This window comes from Rhinopithecus bieti, unplaced genomic scaffold (genome assembly GCF_001698545.2).
Source record: "Rhinopithecus bieti isolate Rb0 unplaced genomic scaffold, ASM169854v2 scaffold_22, whole genome shotgun sequence".
NCBI lineage: Eukaryota > Metazoa > Chordata > Mammalia > Primates > Cercopithecidae > Rhinopithecus > Rhinopithecus bieti.
Genome location: NW_016803136.1, coordinates 2882057 through 2905702, shown reverse-complemented (window position 1 = coordinate 2905702; position 23646 = coordinate 2882057). Strand labels below are relative to the sequence as shown.

Sequence of the window (23646 nt, the reverse complement as noted above, 5' to 3'; positions counted from 1 at the left end):
AAGGGTTTCCATTTCTCCATATCCTCTCTGACTTCTGTTATTACTTGTCGTTTTGATTAAAGCTATCCTAGAGGTGTGAAGTATCTCAATGTACTTTTGATGAGGTTGCTAATAACCTCCTGTTAATCTGTCCAGGGGTTTGGCTCACTGTGCTGGACTTCTCTATGTGTCTGACACAGATGTCCTTCCTTCCTGGAATTTCTCCTCCTCTGGCTTCAGAGACTCCATCTCCTCCTCCTCTTCTCTCATCTTTCCTTCCCAGTCAGCTTCACCACCTTCCCTTCTCCCTTATTGTGGTACTCCCTTCACCACCTTCCCTTCTGCCCTTAAATGTGGTACTCTACTCAGCCTCTCTGGTGGTCGTATTAATTAAGCCATCGTTAATCAGTACCTCTACCCTACTGGCTCCCAACTCTCCTTCTCTAGTTAAGGCCTCTCATATACCATGGAATACTATGCAGCCATAAAAATGAATGAGTTCATGCCCTTTGCAGGGACACAGATGAAGCTGAAAACCATCATCCTCAGCAAACTAACACAGGAACAGAAAACCAAACACCGCATGTTCTCACTCATAAGTGGGAGTTGAACAGTGAGAACACATGGACACAGGGAGGGGAACATCACACACCAGGGCCTGTCGGGGGGTTGGGGGCAGGGGAGGGAGAGCATTAGGACAAATACCTAACGCATGGAAGGCTTAAAACCTAGATGACTGGTTGATGGGTGCAGCAAACCACCATGGCACATGTATACCTATGTAACAAACCTGCACGTTCTGCACATGTATCCCAGAACTTAAAGTATAATAATAAAAAACAAAGTAAAATAAAATTTTAAAAAACCTATAACTCTGACCACTCCCTGGACATCTCTACTGTTGGTTCACAAAATCTCCCACGCACAGGTTCCAAACAGAGCTTTTCATCCTTCTCCATAACCCTGTCTCTTGTCCTGCAAGCCCTACTTCAGAACATGGTGCCACCACCCAGGGCAGAGGCAGACAACTTGGGAATTTGGAAGTCAACCAAATGCTGCCCTTTCCCTTACAAGACTGTGAACTTCTGGAGGTCAGGCTTATATGTTTTGTAGCACTTGTCTGAGCACTCAGCACTGTGCCCAGCACATGGCAGCCACTCAAGAAATGTTGGTTGCTGAAATAAAGAACAAATGGGCTCACCGATTAAAGAATCAGAAGACATCAAAACCAGACAAGGACACAACAAAAAGGCCAATATTCCTGATAAACACAGATGCAAAAATCCTCAACAAAATATTATCAAACAGAATTCATCAAGGCATCGAAAAGATCATTCACCATGATCAGTTCACCATGGGATTCGTTCCAGGGATGCAAGGATGGTTCAACATCCACAAATCAACAAATGTGATACATCACATTAACCATACAGAACAAAAACCACATGATCATTTCATTTTCAACAAAGGTGCTGAGAATATACAGGGGAAGGACAGTCTCTTCAGTAAGTGGTGCTGGTAAAACTGGATAACCATACGCAAAAGAATAAAACCAGACCCTTTTCTCTCACCATACATAAAAATCAAATCAAAATGGATTAAATCTAAGGCATGAAACAAAGAAACTCCTAGAAGAAAACATTGGGGAAATGCTTTAGGACGTTGATCTGTCTGGGCAAAAACTTTTTAGATGAGACCTCAAAAGCACAGACAACAAAAGCAAAAATAGACAAATGGGATTACATCGAGTTAAAAAGCTTCTGCACAGCAAAGGAAACAATCAACCAAGTAAAGAGTCAATCTGCAGAATGGGAGGAAATATCTGCAAACTATCCATCCAACAAGGATTAATAACCTGAATATATGAGGAACTCAAAAAAATCAATAGCAAAAACACAAATAACATGCTTTTTAAAGGGCAAGAAACATGAATAGAAATTTCTCGAAAGAAGACATGCAAATAGTGAGCAGGTATATCAAAAAACATTCAACATCACTAATTATCAAGGAAATGCAAACTTTTTTTCACGGACAACCGTTCTCAACTCTCTTGGGTATATACCGAGGAGCGGAATTGCTTGGTCATGTGATAACTCTATGTTTAACCTTCTAAGGAACTGCCAGACTGTTTTCCAAAGTAGTCGCATTATTTTACATTCCCACCAGCAATGAACAAGGGTTCCCATTTCTCCATATCCTGACATCTGTTATTATTTGTCTTTACTAATTTAGAGTCTGTGACATCTGCCCCCACCACAGGAACCACAATAAGCTATCATCTCACCCCAGTTAAAATGGCTTTTATAAAAAAGACAGGCAACTGCGAATGCTGGTGAGGATGCAGAGAAAGGGAAATGCTCCCACAGTGTTGGTGGGAATGTAAATTAGCATAGCCACTATGGACAACAGTATGGAGGTTCCTGAAAACACTAAAACGAGAGCTACCATATGATCTAGCAATCCCACTGCAGGGTAAATATATCCAAAAGAAAGGAAATCAGTATATGGAAGAGATGTCTGCACTCCCGTGTTTATTGCAGCATTACTCACAATAGCCAAGGTACAGAATCAACCTCAGTGTCCATCAACAGATAAGTAGATAAAGAAGATGTTTTGTATATACACAATGGATATTATTCACCCGTGGAAAAGATGTAATCCTGTCATTTGCAGCAACATGGGTGGAACTGGAGGTCATTATGTTAAGTGAAAGCCAGACACAAAAAGACAAATACCATGGCCAGGCATGGTGGCTCACGTCTGTAATCCCAACACTTTGGGAGGCCAAGGCAGGTGGATCACTTGAGGTCAGCAGTTGGAGACCAGCCTGGCCAACATTGTGAAACCCTGTCTCTACCAAAATTACAAAAATTAGCCGGCGTGGTTGCGTGCACCTGTAGTTCCAGCTACTCAGGGATGCTGAGACAGGAGAACTGCTTGAACCCAGGAGGCAGAGGTTGCAGTGAGCCGAGATGGTGCCACTGCACTCCAGCCTGGGCAACAAAGACTCTGTCTCAGGAAAAAAAAGAAAAAAGACAAATAGCGCATGTTCTCCCTCATATGTAGGAGCTAAAAAAGTGAATCTCGTGGAGAAAGTTGACAGGTGTCACCAGAGGTTGGGAAGGGGCAGGGGAGGGCAGGATGAAGAGAGGTTGGTTAAGGGGTACAAAAATACAGTTAGATAGAATAAATAAGATCTAGTGTGCAATAGTACAATACAGTGAATATAGTTGATAATAATGTATTACATAGTCCAAAATAGCTAGAAAATAATTTGAATGTTCCCAACTCAAAAGATAAATGTTTGAGATCATGGATATTTCGATTACCTTGATTTGATCATTATGCATGTTATCAAAATATCACATGTACCCCAAAAATATGTACAAGTACTGTGTGTTCATTTTTTTAAAAGAATCAGAAAGACAATTACCAAGAACAGGTTCAATGTAATGTAATATATGAGTTGCTTAAAAAGAAAAAAGCACAGAACGTTTTAGAAGCCCAAAGGAAGATGCAATTAACTCTTCCTGGCAGAATCAGGCAAGGCTCCCATAAGACAGGCCATTTGAGTGAGTGTTGAAAAAGGAGGCAAAGAAATAAGAACCCAAGCAATGTTCCCAGCCTGGGTCAAAATGCTGCAAGAGTAACTTTGGAAAGTCCCATGCAAAGACTGGCCAAGTCAGCCTCTTCGGATAAAGAGCTGAGTGAGTGACAAGGGACACATAGGTGCCTGAAGCCAGAGCCATCTCCCAAAGCTGAGCAAAGCTCCTCCCTGCAAGGTAGGGCACTGAACAGCTGTAGCAGTGGAAGCGGTTGACAGATCCCGCAAGTCAGCCTGGGGTAGGGGTTTCCCAACAGTTACCATCGTGCCCGGCTGTCTCCCTGGCCTTCTGAGCCGGTGTGCAGGCGGGGGAAGAGTCCCGACCGTCGCTTGATAGGACTCCGTGACTGGTTCTTCGCCGTTGCCGCCACCACTGGAGGCTGCCGATGAAATCGCCAAAATGAATGCCCCTAGCCCAAACACCATTCTCCTATCCCCTCATCCCCCTCCCTGGTCTACAAATGGCTCCTGGTCTGGAAGAGACCCCAGAAAATAGCAAGACAGCCAGGAAGGTTGAGATCTATGTAATTGGAGCTGAGACCCAGAGACTCAGGTCAGTCACAGCCTCTTTCCCTGTGTTAAGTCAAACCTTGTGGTCCCAGGTCATGATCCACCAATGACCACAACTGTTGGAGGACACAGGGCCAGGCCCACCATATTGAGAAGGTTGGAACCATTCCGGTGGAGGAACACAGGGCTAGGCCCACCATATTGAGAAGGTTGGAACCATTCCGGTGGAGGAACACAGGGCTAGGCCCACCATATTGAGAAGGTCGGAACAATTCCGGGGGGACACACACTGAGAAGCACAAAGCCAGGGAGGCCCTGGAGGGACCTGTTCAACTTCTCATTTTACCGGCGAGGAAGCTAAAGACCAGAGAGTGAGATTTCATCAAGGTCATCCAGTAAATCACTGGCAGGGTGAGGACTCCTGACTCTCCTTCATTCCTCACAAACAAATGGAGCCACGCAGGTGATCCAATAACAAGACAGGCTGAGAGCTGCCAAGCCGGGGCCACAGGCACCAACAGGTGACGGGAGGCAGCCGAGACACCTTCTGCTTTGGACAGCTGCCCAGCCTCACAGTGGACAATGAGTGGTGGGAGTTTGAGGAGGGCAGACGGGAGCCCGGAACCAATCTTTAGCGGCCACCAAGCCTCTAACTCAGGGCCCAGCTCCAGCCATGCACATATTACGGAACCTCAGGAGAGTGGTTAGACCCGACCTGAGTCTCCTCATCCACAGGATGGAGATAAGGCCCTGCTCTGCTCACACCATGCACCTTCAAGGGGGAACAAGATAATAGCTAGGAAAATATTTAGTCAATTAAATTAATTATGCGAGGTCATTTATAATACTCATAATTAGTACCATGATGAGTAGGTTCTGCTATTTTGAAGAAAAAGAAAGGAAAATCCTAGTCTATACAAATCCAAAGCCACTTTGCTTTAGTTCTTAGATTTTGAGACAGGGTCTCACTCTGACACCCAGGCTGGAGTGCAGTGGCCCAATGACGGCTCACTCGAGCCGCGACCTCCCCAGGCACAGTTGATGCTCTCACCTCAGCCTCCCAAGTAGCTAAGACTACAGGTGTGTACCACCATACTCGGAAAATGTTTGCATTTTTTTGCAGAGATGGGGTCTCACTTTGTTCCCCAGGCTGGTCTCGGATTCCCGGACTCAAGGGACCCGCCCTCCTCAGCCTCCGAAAGTGCTGGGATTTCAGGTGTGAGCCACCGTGCCCAGCCCCCTTTGCTTTACGAAAGGCTCAACTATGTGATTCCCTCCCCTCCCCAGCCCCTGGTGTGAGTCATTCAGGCCCAAACTCACAGGCCGGCAGGACCCTTTCCTTGGGAACTGTACACATGGTGATGAAGAGCATAGACTTTGGTTCCAGCAGATTTGCATTCAAATTCCAGTTGATTTTGTGTTTTGTTTTGTTGAGACAGAGTTTCGCTGTCACCCAGGCTGAGTACAGTGGCGCGATCTCAGCTCACTGCCAATTTCCACCTCCCGGATTCAAGTGATTCTCCTGCCTCAGCCTCCCAAGTAGCTGGGATTATAGGCGCCTGCCACCACACCCTGCTAATTTTTGTGTTTTTAGTAAAGACGAGGTTTCACCACGTTGGCCAGGCTGGTCTTGAACTCCTGACCTTGTGATCCACCTGCCTCGGCCTCCCAACGTGCTGGGATGACAGGCGTGAGCCACCGCGCCCGGCCTCAAATCCCAGCTCTTAAGCTTAGCTGAGTGGCTTCTAGCAAGTTACTTAACCCCAGCAGGCCTCCTTTTCCTCAAACGGGAACAGGAGAACACATCGACACCCACCTCGGGCAGCTGCAATGGGAAGCAGGTGAGATTGTGTCTACAGGTTACTCAGCTCAGTGCCTGGTGCACAGTAAGCTGGGGTGGCTACTGCTGCCATTCATCATAACAAAGCAAGGACACCCCTCTCACAGTCATGGGTCCCAAGCCCCTGGGCAGCAAAACACACCCCAGGACGATACTGCAGGGCTGGCCCTGAGGAGGACGTCTAGCTGTCAAGGAAACTCAAGAGAACAGGACAGGATGGCTTCTAGCGCCACCTGGGCCAACCCCAGGTACTGTCTACGATGGAGGCCCCAAAAGCCCATTTTCAGAGGTCAGGGGTCAGGGTCATCCCCAAGCAACCTCAGTTTCCCTCCATCATCCAGCTTGCCCTGATCAAGTCACCTGCCCAAGCCTGGGTGGGGGCACTCTTCCTCCATAGGTCTGGGGGTGCCTCCCTGGCACCCACTTCTGCCCCAGGGCCTGCCAGCACTCACCGAGAAGGTGGTCTTGGTGACCTCCATGCTGTTGTGGGAGATGCCCCCGCTGAGGCTGCCAGGGATGCCCCCACTATGCGACTTCTTCTGGCCGCCCACCATGGTCTCCATGGAGTGGCTGCGTACGCGGATGGCCCTCTATGGGGAGAGAACAAGGGCCCGAGAATCAGCACCTGGGCTCTCTGGATGACTCTGCCCTCTTCGTGGGGTCTGTGGACACAGCCCTCAGCAAGTGTGTGTGCACACACACATACACGGTCACAGAGGCCCATACTGTATTTACTCCAGCTTACAGAGGATGCTTCCATATTCTGCCCCACACTCTGGGCATGGGTGGAGGCAAGGCACAGCCCCGGCTGGAGGGAATCTGAGGGGTCGGTGCCCCAGCTCCCCTGCAAAGTGGACAAAGGTTGTTATCTTCATCTTACAGGTAAGGAAAATGAGGCTTGGAGTTTACCAAACCTGTACGACACGGACCTCGTCACTAACCTCCTAAGCTACAGCTTCCTCATCTGTAAAATGGGAAGTCTAAGTTTCACACCTGGCATCGTGGTGGGGATTCAGCACACGCAGGTGCCTGACCACAAGTCGACTCTTTTCCAGAAAACTGAGCCTCCATCTGTAATCTACACTGGATTATATTCCAAAGTGTGCTCTGTGCAACTTGGAATATGCTGGCTGTTGGTGGAAGCGTGTGAGGGTCTCACTCATCTGTGCACAAGCCATGCATGGAGCCGCCCCTCCCACTTGCAGGGGCTTCAGGCCCGTCTTCATTACGGCCCACGGTCCCACGCAGCCGCTGACAGACAGAGGGCTTCAGGCCCACCTTCGTTACGGCCTACGGTCTGATGCAGCTGCTGAAAGAGGAGATGTACCCTCAGCCCGGCAGAATGGCAGTGTCTCGGGGGGCACAGAGCCGCTCAGGCCACCCAGGAACAAGGGGCACACTGGCAAATAGTAGAGAACCCAGAAAAGGACCACCAGGGCGGTCGAGGCTTTGTCAAAGTACATGTGAGCGTGAGAACAGCTAGAAACCAAGATCACTGAGCCACAGGAGGGATGGCCCCGGGAAGGGACAACCACCCTCAGAGTGGTGTGGTGAAGCAGAGCTCGGTTCGACCTCAGGGAGGATTTCCTGACAAAGGAAGTCCCAGAGGATTCTGGCTGCCCCCTGGATGACGCTCTCTCTGGCTCCAAAGGCCTTCAAAGATGATGTGAGAGTTCTAGGCAGAGGAGGTTCTCTCCAGTAACCCTTTGATCATCCAGTCAGTCACCGGATCTGGCCAGGCAGGAATGCAATGCAACTCAGCAGTCACAAGCACGGAGGCTTCAGGGTTTCACTGCCAGGATTTGTATCCCAGCTTCTGGGCTCTCTACTCCAGCACCCATTAGCTGAGTATCCCCGGGCAGGTGACCCAGCTTCTCTGAGATTTATCAGTGAAACAGATATTGATGTCTACACCACAGAGCAGTTGTGAGAATACACACAGGACTCTGAGGAGAGGGCCCAGCACATCATAACGATCCAATACGTGTGGCTACTCTTACGGTGAATAACGAGCACCTGTTGCAGGCTTCTGATGTGCCCAGCACTGTGCCAGGAACTGGGAGACCCGCAGCAGGAAAGTCGAGACGTGTAGGACACGGTCCCCGCCTCTGAGGAAGGCCCAAGACATATTCCTCACACTGGGCAATGCTGAAAGACCCAGAAGCTGGTCGGGTGCTCCTTCTGGATTAATCAGTTGTCTAGGCTTCCGCAAGGGCAAAGACTCCTGGACATGAATATTATCTGTTGCTTACATATAAGTACCAACCCCTCTGCTTCCTGAGCTCCCCACTGGCAGAAACGGGTTCCAGCCAAACGTGTCCTCCTCCTCCATGGGACGCAGGACTGAGTCATGATCTGCCTAAGGCAGTCGGTCAGCCCATCTAGTGGCAGAGGAGGAATATCCACTGGGGTCGTTGGGGAAAGGTTTTCTCAGTGATTCCCAGAAGAGGTTTAACACGTCAGCAGCTAAAACCACGACAGAGATCTTAGGGCCACGAGGGGCCATGCCTGAAGGACAAAGCTGACAAGCTAGGGAGGGCAGAGGGGAGAGACGAAAGGAATCTTGACGCTGACTGAGCCACGAGTCACTCGGGCTTCCTTGGACACGAGCTCATGGATTTTCCTTATCATAGTGTGAGCTAGTCGAGGGAGGCTGCTCTCAGAACCCCAGCTTCAGAAAGCTGACGTGGAAGGATTAAGATGTGGGCCCTGCTCCCTTCCCGTCTGGATTCACACCTGTACAAATGTGTGGGCTCACACACCCCATGTGTAACCCACAGATGGTCTCATGTGGACAAACAACCTCCCTTCCCCTTTTGAGCCATCTTTTTTTTTTTTTTGAGACGGAGTCTAGCTTTGTCACCCAGGCTGGAGCACAGTGGCGTGATCTTGGCTCACTGCAACCTCCGCCTCCCGGGTTCAAGCGATTCTCCTGCCTCAGCCTCCCGACTAGCTGGAATTACAGGCGCCCGCCACTATGCCTGGCTAATTTTTGTATTTTCAGTAGAGACGGGGTTTCACTGTGTTGGCCAGGCTGGTCTCAAGCTCCTGACCTCGTGATCCACCTGCCTCAGTTTCCCAAAGTGCTGGGATTACAGGTGTGAGCCACCGCGCCCGGCCTTGAGGCATCTTAGGAAGAGCTGGGTCTACAGCAAAGTGGTCCCAAGAAAACAGCAGAACGGCTGCTCCTAACCGAAACCACAGGCCTCCCTGGGCTCTCTCGAGGTCAGGATTTCTCCAAGCTTGGGAAGAGCAAAAAACCCCATCCTGCCTGCTTTTCTATCCTGACAAGGGACGCAGACTCAGGCGGGCCATTTGTAAACCGGACAGCCCCCCAGAGGAGCTACTGACACTAAAGTGTGCACCCCACCAGCTTCATATCCCTGATTTGATAGGGCCTCTCTTATCTGAGTCAAAGATGCCCCTGGAGGAACATCATCTCTCACTCCCTCTCTATACCACAGAACAGGGCCACCTAGCAATGGTTTTCCTGCAGCATGATTAAAACAGTCAGCACGTTCTATTCACCCCATCACACAAGCATCATAAAGCTATGTGCCCTTTGAACAACTGAGGGCAGGACAGGTGTGGTGGCACACTGAGGTGTCCCTGGAGGAGCGGCGAGCTTCCTTTTTTAAGATAGATAGATAGATAGATAGATAGATAGATAGATAGATAGATAGATAGACAGACAGACAGACAGACAGAGACAGGTTCTTCCTGTGTTGCCCAGGCTGGTCTCAAACTCCTGGGCTCCAGTAATCCTCCTGCCTTGGCCTCCCAAAGTGCTGGGATTGATTACAGGTGTGAGCCACCATGCCTGGCCACAGCCAGGTTCCTTGAGTTAGTTAGTGCTCCATAAATCTCAGCATCTCGGCCAGGGGCAGTGGCTCACACCTGTAATCCCAGCACTCTGGGAGGCTGAGGCAGGTGGATCACTTGAAGTCAGGAGTTCGAGACCAGCCCGGCCAACATGGTGAAACCCCATCTCTACCAAAAAATACAAAAATTAGCCGGTCGTGGTGGTGGACGCCTGTAATCCCAGCTACTTGGGAGGCTGAGGCAGAAGGATCATTTGAACCTGGGAGGCAGAGGTTGCAGTGAGCCGAGATCGCGCCACTGTACTCCAGCCTGGGTGACAGAACGAGACTCTGTCTCAAAAATAAATAAATCATCATCTTTACATTCTCTCGGTGCCCTTGTGTGTTGCCAACACCATCATCAATAACGACATTTCAAACTAATCGTTTACATTCTGACATACAGTCAAGCACCACACAATGACGCTGTAGTCAACAGACCACAGAGATGACATTGGTCCTATTAAGATTCTAATACTGTACTTTTACTGTACCTTTTCTGTATTTAGATGTTTAGATACACAAATGCCTTTGTGTTACAACTGCCTACAATATTCAGTACAGGAACCTGCTGCACAGCTTTGTGGCCTGGCAGCCACAGGCTCTATAGCCAACATGTGTCGGAGGCTAGACCACCCAGGTCTGTGCAGGCAGCCACAGGCTCTACTGCCGACGTGTGTCGGAGGCTAGACCACCCAGGTCTGTGTACACCCTGCTGTTCACACAATGACCAAACGCCAAGTGGCGCGTTTCTCAGAATGTATTTCCCGTCGTTGAGTGACATGTGATTGTATTCCTCCCTGTCTCTTTCCCAGAAAGGAGTCCATGTGGGACATAACTGCTATGTAATACTATCTGGTCTCATGAGCTTCACATACAAGATCTGTTGAATTTCTACAATTCTGAGATGCAGAGAGGACAGGCAATGAACAGAAAAAGTTTTGAAGGGTAAATTATTGCCCAAGGCCACATATCAGGTAAGAGATGGAGCCAGGATCCAAACCCAGGACGCTGGGCTCCAGATAAAAGGGTCCCTGTATATTAAAAAGTGGTCTAGGTTGAAAATACAATTCAACTGGTGAATGACCAAAGGACGGTAAGAAATCAAGAAGTTTCACGGTTCCCATGAAAAAAAAAAGAAAAAAGCAACCTCAAAGGCTGGCGTCAGGGAGGACACTGGCTCCTCAGTTAGCCCTGGTGCAGCCACCAGAGTCAGTGAGGTAAGTGTGAGGAGTCAGCACTGGGTCTTCTGTTCCTCTGGCAGGGCAAATGCCTGCAGATGCCAACTCTGCTCCAAGAGACCGTGGCTCTGACCCAGGAGTGGAGCAGGGACAAGCACAAGGCCTGAGCTCTCTCGTGGACCCCCAAAACAGTGGGGCCATCTTGACATCACAACCCCCTGCCAGGAGGAAAAGGAGGGGGCAAAGGCGCCAAAGACCACGGATTCTACGTGAGGGCCCTGCTGGGCTCCACCCGCCATCACTGGCACCGCTAGGGGGACCCGCCTACAGGTACCTCCCTGCAGGTACGGCAGGACCACAAAGATGGCCAGGGATAGCTGCGGCCTCTCCTGCCACTAGGGGTCAGGTCAGACCAATGCATCAACTATCACAGTCCCTCAAAGGCTGGGAGAAATGAACCTGACAATTCCCCGCTTGCCACGGTCTGGGTCCGTCACAGCCAGCCCAGCAGGCTTCTCCTCCCTGGTCCTCTGCTCCACCTCTCTGCAAGGAGGTCAGTGGAGGGCTGGGCGAGCTTAGCATTTCTCAATATGTGGCCTGCATGTGCTCTATGTCCGTATCATGTCAGTACAGCAAGTATCATCACTTTTCATTGCATTACGGACCAATAACAACCTCATCAACAGCTGGCGGTGACTGAGAATGGCATTTGAGAATGGTCTAGAGATGAGCATCTTTCAAACGTGAGTAATGTACAGTTTCTTCATCGTGAAAGCTGTTCTCGCAAGACTCCCGAGAATCTGCTCACAGACCCCCAACTCCAGTGGCCCCACGGGCTGTCTTTGCAGTGCCGGCTTCAGGCCTTACCTACTTATCCCACGGGAACATCTTTTAATCCGGAGTGATCATTGCAAACATTTAGTCTTTTGTTTGTTTGTTTGTTTGTTTTGAGACAGAGTCTGGCTCTGTTGTGCAGTGGCGCCATCTCGGCTCACTGCAACCTTCGCCTCCCAGGTTCAAGTGATTCTCCTGCCTCGGCCTCCCAAGTAGCTGGGATTACAGGCATGCACCACCACACCCATCTAATGTTTGTATTTTTAGGAGAGACAGGGTTTCACCATGTTGGCCAGGCTGGTCCCGAACTCCAGACCTCAGGTAATCCACCCACCTCGGCCTCCCAAAGTGCTGGGATTACAGGCGTGAGCCACCACTCCCAGCCAAACGTTTAGTCTTTATAATTGGAATTTTTTTTTTTAGGTCTAAGTGAAAATGCAAACTTTAGAAGTGTTTGTAGAACCAGCAGATTCCTGAGAATATCTCCAAGCAGTTCAGTTTGAAAAGTAGGTCTAGATGTCCAAAAGCCAACTGTTCTGTGTCTCATGGGAGAAAGGCTTCCATTACAGCCAGGAGGAGAGAAGCGAGCTGTGAGGAACTGCTCTAAGTGGGGTGAGGTGCCAGGCGGCACGGCACAGGGCAATGGCAGGTCTGCCGCTCAGGAGAAAGACCAAGGGTCAGTGCTGACGTGGGGGACGAACAGCCTCACTAGGAGCAAGGATGGATGGCTGAGATGGCTCTCGGCCCTGGGGATTCTCAGTTATGTTCCCATCAGCCTGGGAGATAAAAGCTTTGACATGAAGGAGGCCGGGCGCAGTGGCTCACACCCGTAATCCCAGCACTTTGGGAGGCCAAGGTCGGGGGATCACCTGACGTCAGGAGTTCAAGACCAGCCTCACCAAGATGGTGTCTCTACTAAAAATACAAAAAATGAGCTGGGTGTGGTGGCAAGCACCTGTAATCCCAGCTACTTGGGAGGCTGAGGCAAGAGAATAGCTTGAGTCCAGGAGGCAGAGGTTGCAGTGAGCTGAGATCGCACCAATGCACTCCAGCCTGGGCCTGGGCAACAAGAGCAAAACTCCGTCTCAAAAAAAAGAAAAAGAAAAAAAAACTTTGACAGGAAGAGACAAAGGCATGTAACTCTTCTTTCTAGAATCATTTCCGATATCACTTCTTTCAAGAGCGATCCCAGGAAGGTATGGGTGAACTCCCTAAGCAATGTCCTGTTGACAAAACAGCACTGCCCAAGGTGCCCAGGAAAAAAATACCAAAACTAGAGATGGTTTGCTGAGCTGGGCCAGACACACAGGCCTGACCACAGGCATGGCCTAAACATCAGAATCCACCCCAGGCCCCAGGGCTCCATCCGGCTGAGCCTGGCCTGCCCCCAGCTCAGGCCTCCACGCTTGGGAGATGTGAGGGCAATGATGAAAGGGACAGGGAACGGGAGCTCGTGTTCCCCAGCTGGGAGGGAAAAAAGCTGGTCACAAATGGCCGAGCATGGTGGCTCACACCTGTAACCCTAGCACTTTGGGAGGCTGAGACGGGCAGATCACCTGAGGTCAGGAGTTCGAGACTAGCCTGGCCAAGATGGTGAAACTCCATCTCTACTAAAAATGCAAAAATTAGCCAGGTGTGGTGGCGGGCGCCTGTAATTCCAACTACTCAGGAGGTTGAGGCAAGACAATCGCTTGAACCCAGGAGGCGGAGGTTGCAGTGAGCCAAGATCGCACCACTGCACTCCAGCCTGGGTGACAGAGCAAGACCTTGCCTCAAAAAAGATAATAATAATAAAAATAAATCTGGTCACGACCGTCAGGGCCCCGAAGCTTACTCCATGTGACTGTCACAGTCTCTCCCGTGCCCCACTGTGCTACCTCAGGTGGGTGTGAGAGTAGAATCTGGAAGCAGGCTTGTCTTCAACCTACAGTTGCAGGGATTTAGTGTTGAAAAGAATTCCCTGGATCCCTGGATCAAAGATGAGTCATCATAAAGTCTTAAAGCATTTCCTCTTTTATAAGCTCCTCTAGGAATACATCAGACCCCCTGGAGTCAAACACAGATCAACTGCGACTCCTGCCAGAGGCGGGGGACTGGACAGAGCGGACTCAGGCCACTCTCCTTATACCTGTCACCCGTATTTAGCTGCTGGACCACCTCCTCCACTGGACAACATGGGCAGAGTGTCCACAGCCTATAAGTATCTCCAGGATATAGAAATACTTGAAACCTGAAAAACCAATTGTTAACTTCCTACAAGAAACCTGCAGAACTCAAAACAAGTGCTTCATTAAATGTCTGCAAGATACAACATTATGTTGGCTCACCAACTGCAGCTCAACTCTTTTTTTTTGAGACGGAGTCTCGCTCTGTTGCCGGGCTGGAGTGCAGTGGCACAATCTCGGCTCACTGCAAGCTCCACCTCCTGGGTTCAAGCGACTCTCCTGCATCAGCCTCCTGGGTTCAAGCGACTCTCCTGCATCAGCCTCCTGAGTAGCTGGGATTACAGGCACCCACCACCACACCCAGATAATTTTTGTTTTGTGTTTTTTTTTTTTTTTTTTTTTTTGGGCAGAGTCTTGCTCTGTCACCCAGGCTGGGGTGCAATGGCACAATCTCAGCTCACTGCAATCTCTGTCTCCTGGGTTCAAGTGATTTTCCTGCCTCAGCCTCCTTAGTAGCTGGGACTACAGGCGCCCACGACCACACCCAGCTAATTTTTGTATTTTTTAGTAGAGACTGGGTTTCACCGTGTTAGCCAGGATGGTCTACGATCTCCTGACCTCATGATCCACCCGCCTCGACCTCCCAAAGTGTTGGGATTACAGGCATGAGCCACCACTCCCAGCCTCAACTCATAGTTCTACATAAATTACATTTACTGAGGGATGCGGAACATTTTGATACGCGGGCTATGGAGTGTGGTGGAGCCTCTGGAAGGAAGAGTTTAGAGCCTGTGGAAGGCTTGATGTGGTCCCCCCTTCCTGCCTGCCCCAGACCCAAGCCCGTTTTCCCATTTACCGCATCTCACACTCTCCACTCTCTCACTGGGTTGTCTGACCGGCGCCCTCTCTCTTCCTCTCTTCCTCTTCTTCCACATCTCTCTTCCGTCTTCATCTCCCAGTTCCTCCTATCTCACCCTGGCTCCCACTGTCCATCAGAACTAAAAGAGGTGCACCAAGAATCTCCCACCAGCCTGGACAAGCAGCTTAGCTCCTTTTCCCAACCCCAAGAGGAATCTCGGCAGCTGGCCCCAACTAGGGCCGGAGGAGCCGTGCCCTGCTCTCTGTGGTCCAGCCAGGCAGTCAGGGACTGACCCCAGGCCTGCCCGGGCCCCAGCCTAGTGTGGGTGGAATCTTAACAAAGTCAGAAAGTGGGAGGTGGTGTCACATAGCCATTAAAAGCACAGGATTTGGAACCCGGCTGACCTGGATTCAACTCGACCTGCTCCCACAAATGATTCTGTCTCTTTGAGGCATGGTTTCCTCACACAGAATACTATGCCCATAATTATTAAAAATCAGTATGAATTATTATACCAAAATCATTACACACCAAATAACGGCCTTCCTCCGAGGGCACTGAGGGCAGTTGTGAGTCTCCGGGTGGGATAATGTATGTGAGGCTTTCACTTTATATAACCGTAATAACAGCTAACATTTTTGAGCATTTACTGTATTCCAGGCAATCTGGATTTTCCAGGCAAGATATCAATGAACTCTCACGATGGCTCTGACAGGGGTCCTGCTTCTTATCTTTACGTTGTTGAAAAGAAAGCTGCACCTTAAGAGGCTTTAAAGACTGCCCAGGATCCCACAGAGCTGAGGTTTTTTTTTTGGTTTTTTTTTGAGATGGAGTCTCGCTCTATCGCCCAGGCTGGAGTGCAGTGGCACGATCTCAGCTCACTGCAAGCTCCGCCTCCCGCGTTCACGCCATTCTCCTGCCTCAGCCTCCCAAGTAGCTGGGACTACAGGCGCCGCCACCTTGCCCGGCTAGTTTTGTTTCGTATTTTTTAGTAGAGATGGGGTTTCACCAGGTTAGCCAGGATGGTCTCGATCTCCTGACTTCGTGATCTGCCCGTCTCGGCCTCCCAAAGTGCTGGGATTACAGGCTTGAGCCACCGCGCCCAGCCTGAGCTGAGGTTTTAATTGAGGTGGGTGTCACCTCGGCCCCACACATCATTCCCCATAAAGCCCTACACATAACGCCCCCAGATGGGAGCCTTCCAGATCACTTTCTAAGAGGCAGTCCAGCAGAACACTGACCTGAGAATCAGAAGACCTGCGTCTGAAATGAGGCTCTACCTCTGCGTCGGTGTAAGGACCTGAGCAGGCCTGTGGCGTCTCTCATCCTGTCCCCGTGTGTGTTCGTGAAAACAAGACCCGTTCCACCACTTGCACAGGCTGATAGCCAGGCTCAAGCCAGATGCTGGATCTATGTGCCGTGTGGACCAACGAGCACTCAGCTAGCGTAAGATGAAAAACCTTCTCTACTGCACGCCAGCTCGGGGGCCGTCCGAGCTCCACTTGAATACTTCCAGGGACGGGGAGCTCACCGCTTCCTTTAGCAGCTTGTTCTAGTTAGTTTCTCCCTTAGTAAAGGCCGAAGGGACTTGCCCATAGTTCCACGGCCCCCACCCAGGCAGGTCTTCCAATGCTCGGCCGGCTGGCTAGAAAGAATCATTGTGGCGCCCACAGCAGCTACGAAAACCTGTAAGGGCTGCGGTCCTTGCTCCTGCCATTCTGCCCTGGGCTCCCCCACCCAGGAGGAGGCAGGTGAAAGCTCCGATGTTCCTGGCTTGCTCCGGCTCCTCTCCGACTGCCACCTCTTTACCTGTCCCTGCTTATGAGACTCCTGGGCCCGGAGGAGATGACTCAGATCAAGGAAGGAAGGGGAGGCTGCTGAAGAAACTGTTGGCTGCTCCGGCCTCACACACTTCCTAAGGCCCCCTCCTTTGCAAACACCTGGGATTCCCCTGCGTTTCCTGTCACCCCTCTAGCTGGCGCTTGGGCTCTGAGGTTGGGACCCCATGGACCTTGGACCACTTCCTTTCTTCCCCAATCCCAACCCCACAGCAACCATCAGTCACTCTGATGCTCATACCTTAAAGGACTCCAGGAACCCCCCGTGGCCTCCATTCTCAAACTTGTCCTCCTCTGAGCCCAGTCCCAGCATGGCCTGTGTGTGGGCGTGGAGCTCATCGTGAAGGTTGTCCAGGAGGGCAGCCCTGGTCCGGTCCTAGAAGGGAAGAGGGTGGGGATGGAGAAGCGGGCTCTGAGAGCCGAGATGTGCCCTCTCCTGTGAGCTGCAGATACCTGACCTGGGCGCTGGCATTTTGCCCAGCCCGGCCCAGCAATGGTGTGACCTACAGCTGGGCTGAGCTTCATGCTCACAAATGCTGCAGCTAAGACGAAGGCTGTGCGCCTGACCTCCTGCTGTACTCCCCCTGCCCTTCTCCCTGGGTCATCCCACCGCTCCACAGCTCCACCCTGGTGGTGGAGGATCCCAGCCCGGCCCTCTGCCCCAGTTCCACATCCACGCACCCAACTCCCCACTGCTCCTCTCCATGCACACGTTCGTCCAGAGCCATGCACACAGATGCCAGGGGCCGCCATTCACACAGACGAGGACCGGCCCTTTCAGCAGCCCAGCCTTCGCAGACACAACTCGGCCACCTTGTCATCAAAGAGCCCAGGCTGCAGGCCCAAGAGTCACCCTATGATCAATCCCACGTCCCCAACACTTACAACCAGGAGTCCACCAACGCTTCCCAACTTTGACCCTAAACCATTTCCTCCCATACCGTACAAGCCTTCATCATTTCTCCTAGGTTCCTGTAAAGAGCTTCTAACTGGCCGCCTTCCTGTACCTCCTGCCCAGCAACCTGTCCCTGTCACTGTTGTTCTCAATGACGCCACTGTGAGAGCAATCCCGCTGGCACACACACCGAGCCCCTCACTCTCCTGCGTAAGCACTTTACCAGCAGCCCACCTCCCCGAGCTCAAAGCTCTTCTGGATCTGAGCCAACCAACATCTCCAGCTGAGTCTCCACCATTCCAGCCCACGTGGGTCCTTCGGCCACAGCAAACCCTCCTGACGTTACGCTCTGGTTCCTCCTGGCCTTTGCTTATGCTGTTTCCCATGCCAGGTCGGCCCTCCCTTCCCCACTCTTTCCTCCTGGCAGAAGGTTCATCCGATATCAAGATTCAGCTGCTCATCAGCCACCTCCTCCAGGAAGCCTTCCCTGAACACACCCTCCGTCCCCCACAGGCAGAAGCAGTCACTATCTGAGCTGTGCTGATCTCCCTCCCAGCCTAGTGCTGGCACACTGTACTGTAACTGTCTATTTAGTAATGATCCCCCCGCTCTTCCCCCACCGTCCTCTCCAGGGATAGAAACTGTCTCACTTATCCCCATATCTCAGGGAACAGAACAGGACCTGACACACAGTAGGTGCTTTAAAAATGACCGATTGGCCAGGTGTGGTGGCTGATGCCTGTAATCCTGGCACTTTGGGAGGCCAAGGCAGGCGGATCACCTGAGGTCAGGAGTTCAAGACCAGCCTGGCCAACATATAGAAACCCCATCTCTACTAAAGATACAAAAATTAGCAGGCTGTGGTGGCGCATGCCTGTAATCCCAGCTACTCAGGAGGCTGAGGCAGGAGAATCGCTGGAACCCAGGAGGCAGAGGTTGCAGTGAGTCCCGAGATCATGCCACTGCACTCCAGCTTGGGCGACAGAGCGAGACTCTGTCTCAAAAAAAAAAAAAAAGATGGAGGAGCCCTGGATGAGGCTGGCTAATGGGCGGCCCGGCGGGCGGGAGGGAGACCTTCAGAACCCACACTCTCACCTCCAGCTTTGCAAACTTGTCCGACTTGCAGCAGGCGTTCTCGGCATTGGTGAGCTTGGTGAGCAGAAACTCCCTGAACTCCGGGCCCTGGAACAGACAAGACGGCCCTCAAGTCTGTCATTCTCGGCTGTTGCCAGAAGATCTTCAGCCACGGTGACAGGCAGCAGAGCTGGGGGCGTGGGGAGAACCCCTGAAAGGTCCCTTCTGACAGTGGATCATTTCTAGCCCAGGCCAAGCCCACCTGCGAATATCCCAACATGGAAACCCGCTTCCCTGGTCCTGGGAAGCCACAGTGGCACTTCCACGACTGGAGCTCATTCTTGCCCGAGGCTCCTTGACCAGCGCCTGACATCAAAACCCTTCTTTCAGCAGAAAGGCAACCCCAGTGTCAAACACCCCGACAAGTGGTCCTATGCTGGGCCAGACTGGCAGCATAAAAGAGGTGGGGAGAGACCCCAAGAAAGGAGGTTCCCCCCAAACCTGCAAAAGGATCTCCCTAACATTCCGAGCCTGAGTTCAGCTCCATCCCAACCATTGCTACTCAAGCACTGAGACCTGGCATCGTGGATGCGAGAGGAGCAGAAGGAAGAGTGTCCTACCTTCTGGAAAACGGGGGGGCTGGGCAGAGGTGGACCAAAGGTGGGCACATCTTCCCGCGCAGTGACAGAGACCTGAGTGAAACAGAGTCATGGTATGGAACTGGAGGGAAGAGACGGGCACTGCCCCTACGGGAGCCACACTCCTCACAGCAAAGCTACTCCCTTTCTCCCTCCTCCCCCTCCCAGAACACGAACAAAATACTCCTGTGGGCACCGCCAGTGCAGGCCCCGAGCCTGTTCCTAGAAATGGGGCCGGATGGTGTGGGGCCAGCCGCAGCCTCTCATCTGCGTTCCTGGAGGCCAGAAGCAGGTTTGGCAAGATGACTGGACAGGGCTAGGACCCTATTTCTAATGCCACACAAGTGCCCGGGAGATGGTATCTCATGGCCTCATTCGACAGTGATGCTAACCCTACTGAGAAGGCACAGGGAGAACTGCTTTTCCCTGATGAGGAAACATGCCCAGAGACACACAGAGAAGCCCCCAAGTCCCACAGGTGATTAGCTGCAGAGGAGCAGAGCACCCAGCCTTCTCCCGACCCGTCTCTGGGGTTCTCTTCCCAAGCCTGACTCCTCAGCTCGGCCATAAATCAGAATTGCTTCAAAATTGCTTCAGGTGTTTAAAAATAAATACTAGGTGCACGGGTTCTGGCCGAATCGGAAAGGCAGGGCCCCCGGAAGCTCTCGTGCAGCCAGTAGACCCGTGTTTGGGAGCCCTGGCCCCACACACAGGGTCAGCCAGTCCGGGGCCCAGGCTAGGAACTGAGGGTGGGGCGCGCACCTCTGGCAGCCTGAGCGAGCCTGAGCTTTCGAGTGACGGCATCCAGGTTCTCTGCATGGGGGTCTCCTAGACGTGGGACGGGCCCTACACCCCGCCTTCCCTCTGCACGGAGGTGCCCTGATTTCACCTGTCCTCAGCCCACGAGGCTGTGGGGCTCTCGGGAGACTGCCCTCCCTTCCCCGTGCGGCCGCTGACGTGAGCCCGGCCCTGGCGTGCTGCCAGCCTCCCCAGCCTGTGAAGTGGGGCAGATGCAGAGAGTCTGCCAGGGCGGGTGAGCAGGCAGCTGGGCACCGAGCCAAGGAAAGGCCCTGCCAGAGTCCAGAGGGGAAACAGAGCAGGAGAGAGCTGGTCAATACGGGCTTTCTCTTCCCAAGCTCGAGGCTGTCTGCCCAGCCCGAATTGCAGTGCCTGGAGTCAGGAAATGGTACGTGTTCGGCTGACGTGATTTCTGGCTGGGCTCCAGCAGCTGAACCCAGTTCCCTACCACCACCCACCAGGCACCGGTGGCCCAGGTCAAGAATACAGTCACAGAGCCAGAATCAGGGGTGGGGGTGTGGGAAGGCTACGGGGAGGCTGCAGACTGCGGGCACCTGGGACAAAGGCCAGAGGCCAGCCCCAGCTCTCCCATTCCCACCCCTACTCCCCGACATCTTCCAGCCTGCATTAGAGTGGTCTGTGCTGACTGTGTAAGTGGCTTCAGACACATTCTCAAATCTGTCCAACCCTCCAGCAGGACAATCCCACAGCAGAGCCCTGTGGGCCACGTGGAGGACAGGGTCCTTCCTTGTGACATGCTTTCACCTTCCATCCTCATTGTGCGCCTCTCCTGACCCCATTCCAAGCAGGCCGCCAGGCCTTTGTTGTTCCCCCCTCTTGGGGACATCTGGGTCACTGGGCTGAAAGCAGAAGTTGCCCGAACACAACCCCACCTTCCTGTTTTCTAAATGCAGCGAGGGCCTCCAGCGAGGGCTTGGAGGGAGAGAGGCAGATGCAGGTGACTGGGGAAGGGACCCGCCGGGCTGGAAGGAGGAAGGAGCTTGGTGTGAGTCATGAGGATGCACTGGGAACCTCAGAAAGCTTAAAACCTGACAGAGTCCCCACACCCAACGGTGCCCTGGGAGCCGCGGTGGCGCACGGAGCACTGTCCGAGCAACAGACAAGTCGTGACGGGAAATGGGGAGGGGCTACAAAGAGGCCCTCCCCAGCGGAGGGCTTCACCTGAGATTCCTGACACCTTTGAGGACTTCCGGAGTGGGAGGCAGGGATTTGCAGGGAAGGAAAGGGGGTAGTCCTGGTGATGGCTGAGCTGGACTTTCCTTCCAAGCTGGTAGGATGAGGGCTACACTCATTTCTGAAAAATCCAGTGTGATGCTCCGTGCACACCCGAGTCCATGGAGCCAATCTCTCGCCTGCTCCGATGGCTCAGTGAGCAAGACCGCAGGCAGACCCAGACAGGAACCTCAGCTCCACAGCTCCCTGGCTCTGCGGCCTCAGGCCTTAAGTGGGTTCAGCTCTCAGCTTCCATTTCCTCCGCCAGCGAGAGGTCCCGTCTCACTAGGGGCTTGTCAGGATTCAAGACTGTGCGTCTAAGGACCCAGCACGGTGCCTGGCATGAGCAAGCAGCTAGTAAGGGGTAACCACTGTCACCCAGTGGCCTTTGCACTTCCCCTGCTGACCTGCACCCATTAAAGGGCTCCTGAAATAGAGTTCCCCCAAAGCACCTTGCAACCCACCACACACACACACACACGCACACACACACACACGCACACACACACACACGCACACACACGCACACATCCTCTCAAGCACGCCTCCTTCCCTCCCAAAGGGCATCAGGGCTAACAGCCCGCAGGTGTCTACTCCAACTTCCTCATTTCACACAGACAAAACTAGAGGCCCAGAGAGGGGAGGAACAAGGTCACGCAGCAGAGGCGGGGCCAGGACCAGAGCCCCAGGCTGCCCAGCCCCTCCGTGGACAGAAGAGGACCCCTTCCTGCACACACCCAGCCCTGCCCCTCCTTTACTCTTCTTTCTTCAGCTCTTCCTCCCCAGTGGAGGCCTCCTGGGGCTTGCTCAGTCTGGGAAGAAATCTCAGCCTTCTTTGCCATGGACCCTGAGCCTGCAGGAGCCAGCTAAGGTCCTGTTTCACCCAGGCCCCCTGGGAGGGGATCTAACCAGGTCCTCCTCACAGTCTGTTAATTACCTGGGGTGCTGCTGGAAATGTGGATGGACAGCGCTTTCAGGAGTACTTTGGAAGGCTGGTCCCCCTCCCTGGCCCCATTCACACATCTTGCCTTCCAGCCTCAGTGTCTGCCTGGCAGGTGGAGGGCACGATCAAGGTACCACAGCCTGCTCCTCCTGGGAGCCCTGCCTCTTTGCTTCTCATCACCCCTCTGAGTACAATGCTGTGCTTCGTGGCTTAGAAGAGTGGGTAAAGACAGCTGGGCACAATGGTTCACGCCTGTAATGCCAGCACTTTGGGAGGCTGAGGCCGGTGGATCACAAGGGCAGGAGTTCGAGGCCGGTCTGGCCAACATGGTGAAACCCCGTCTCTACCAAAAATACAAAAATTAGCCAGGTATGGTGGTGGGCGCCTGTAATCCCAGCTACTCAGGAGGCTGAGGCAGGAGAATTGCTTGAACCCAGGAGGCAGAGGTTGCAGTGAGCCGAGATCATGCCACTGTATTCTAGCCTGGGTGACAGAGCGAGACTCTGTCTCAAAAAAAAAAAAAAAAAAAAAAAAAAAAGAAGAAGAAGAAGAAGAAGCAGAGTGGATAAAGACTTCTAGCACCAAAGCTGGAGGTGGGGTGGTACTTTTTGGGATCTCTGATTTTTCTCTGTATGGGTGCACCACTTGGCTAAGGTCTCGGGAGACTGGAGAAGCTGGTTAGCTGAGATGCATTTCCTATTGGGAAAGAGAGGCAAATGCTAAACGTCTACAGGAGGCCTCATTCTGCCAGAGGGTCTGGGACCCCTCCTATTACATGGCTTCATTTCAAGGATCCTTCTCAGTAGTTCTTCCTCTTCGACTGTCTATTAAAAGAAGCAGTTGACTAGTTCAGCTGCCCAGTGGCTGACCTGCACTCGCTGCTTCCTCTGTCCCTTCTCCAGCATCAGGAAGGCCCCAAGGCTGATTCTGTTACCTCCACGAGCCCCATGCCAGCCTGATGCTTGGCGCACAGTAGGCACTGAGTGAGTCAACTTGCTTTGACCAACACATGAATCAAGCAGCTGTTTGAATTGAATGCCCATTTCAGTCAAAGCAGGTGATCCTCTAGCCTTCAAGAAATGGGCTGGGCACAGTGGCTCACGCCTGTAATCCCAGCACTTTGGGAGGCAGAGGCAGGTGGATCACTTGGGGTCAGGAGTTCGAGACCAGCCTGGCCAACGTGGAGAAACCTCGTCTCTCCTAAAAATACAAAAAATTAGCTGGGCGTGATGGCGCATGTCTGCAATCCCAGCTACTTGGGAGGCTGAGGCAGGAGAATCACTTGAACCTGGAAGGCAGAGGTTGCAGTGAGCCAAGACTGCACCACTGTACTCCAGCCTGGGCAACAGAGCAAGACTCTGTCTCAAAAAGGAAAGGGGAGGGGACGGGAGGGGA

The 23646-nt window shown here is 52.4% G+C and overlaps 1 protein-coding gene across 5 annotated transcripts in view; it reads right to left on the bottom strand.

Annotated features, from left to right (window-relative positions):
- The window catches only part of RAP1GAP2 (RAP1 GTPase activating protein 2), a 271104-nt gene that overhangs the window by 12665 nt on the left and 234793 nt on the right, over nt 1–23646 (bottom strand). For all 5 annotated transcript variants that reach the window (XM_017867164.1, XM_017867151.1, XM_017867163.1 and 2 more), the window contains 5 exons: nt 19260–19331; nt 18661–18747; nt 16912–17046; nt 6386–6523; nt 3845–3963 (listed from right to left, as the gene is read on the bottom strand). In XM_017867164.1, coding sequence (XP_017722653.1) covers nt 3845–3963; nt 6386–6523; nt 16912–17046; nt 18661–18747; nt 19260–19331 — 551 coding nt within the window. The remainder of the gene's footprint in view (nt 1–3844; nt 3964–6385; nt 6524–16911; nt 17047–18660; nt 18748–19259; nt 19332–23646) is intronic.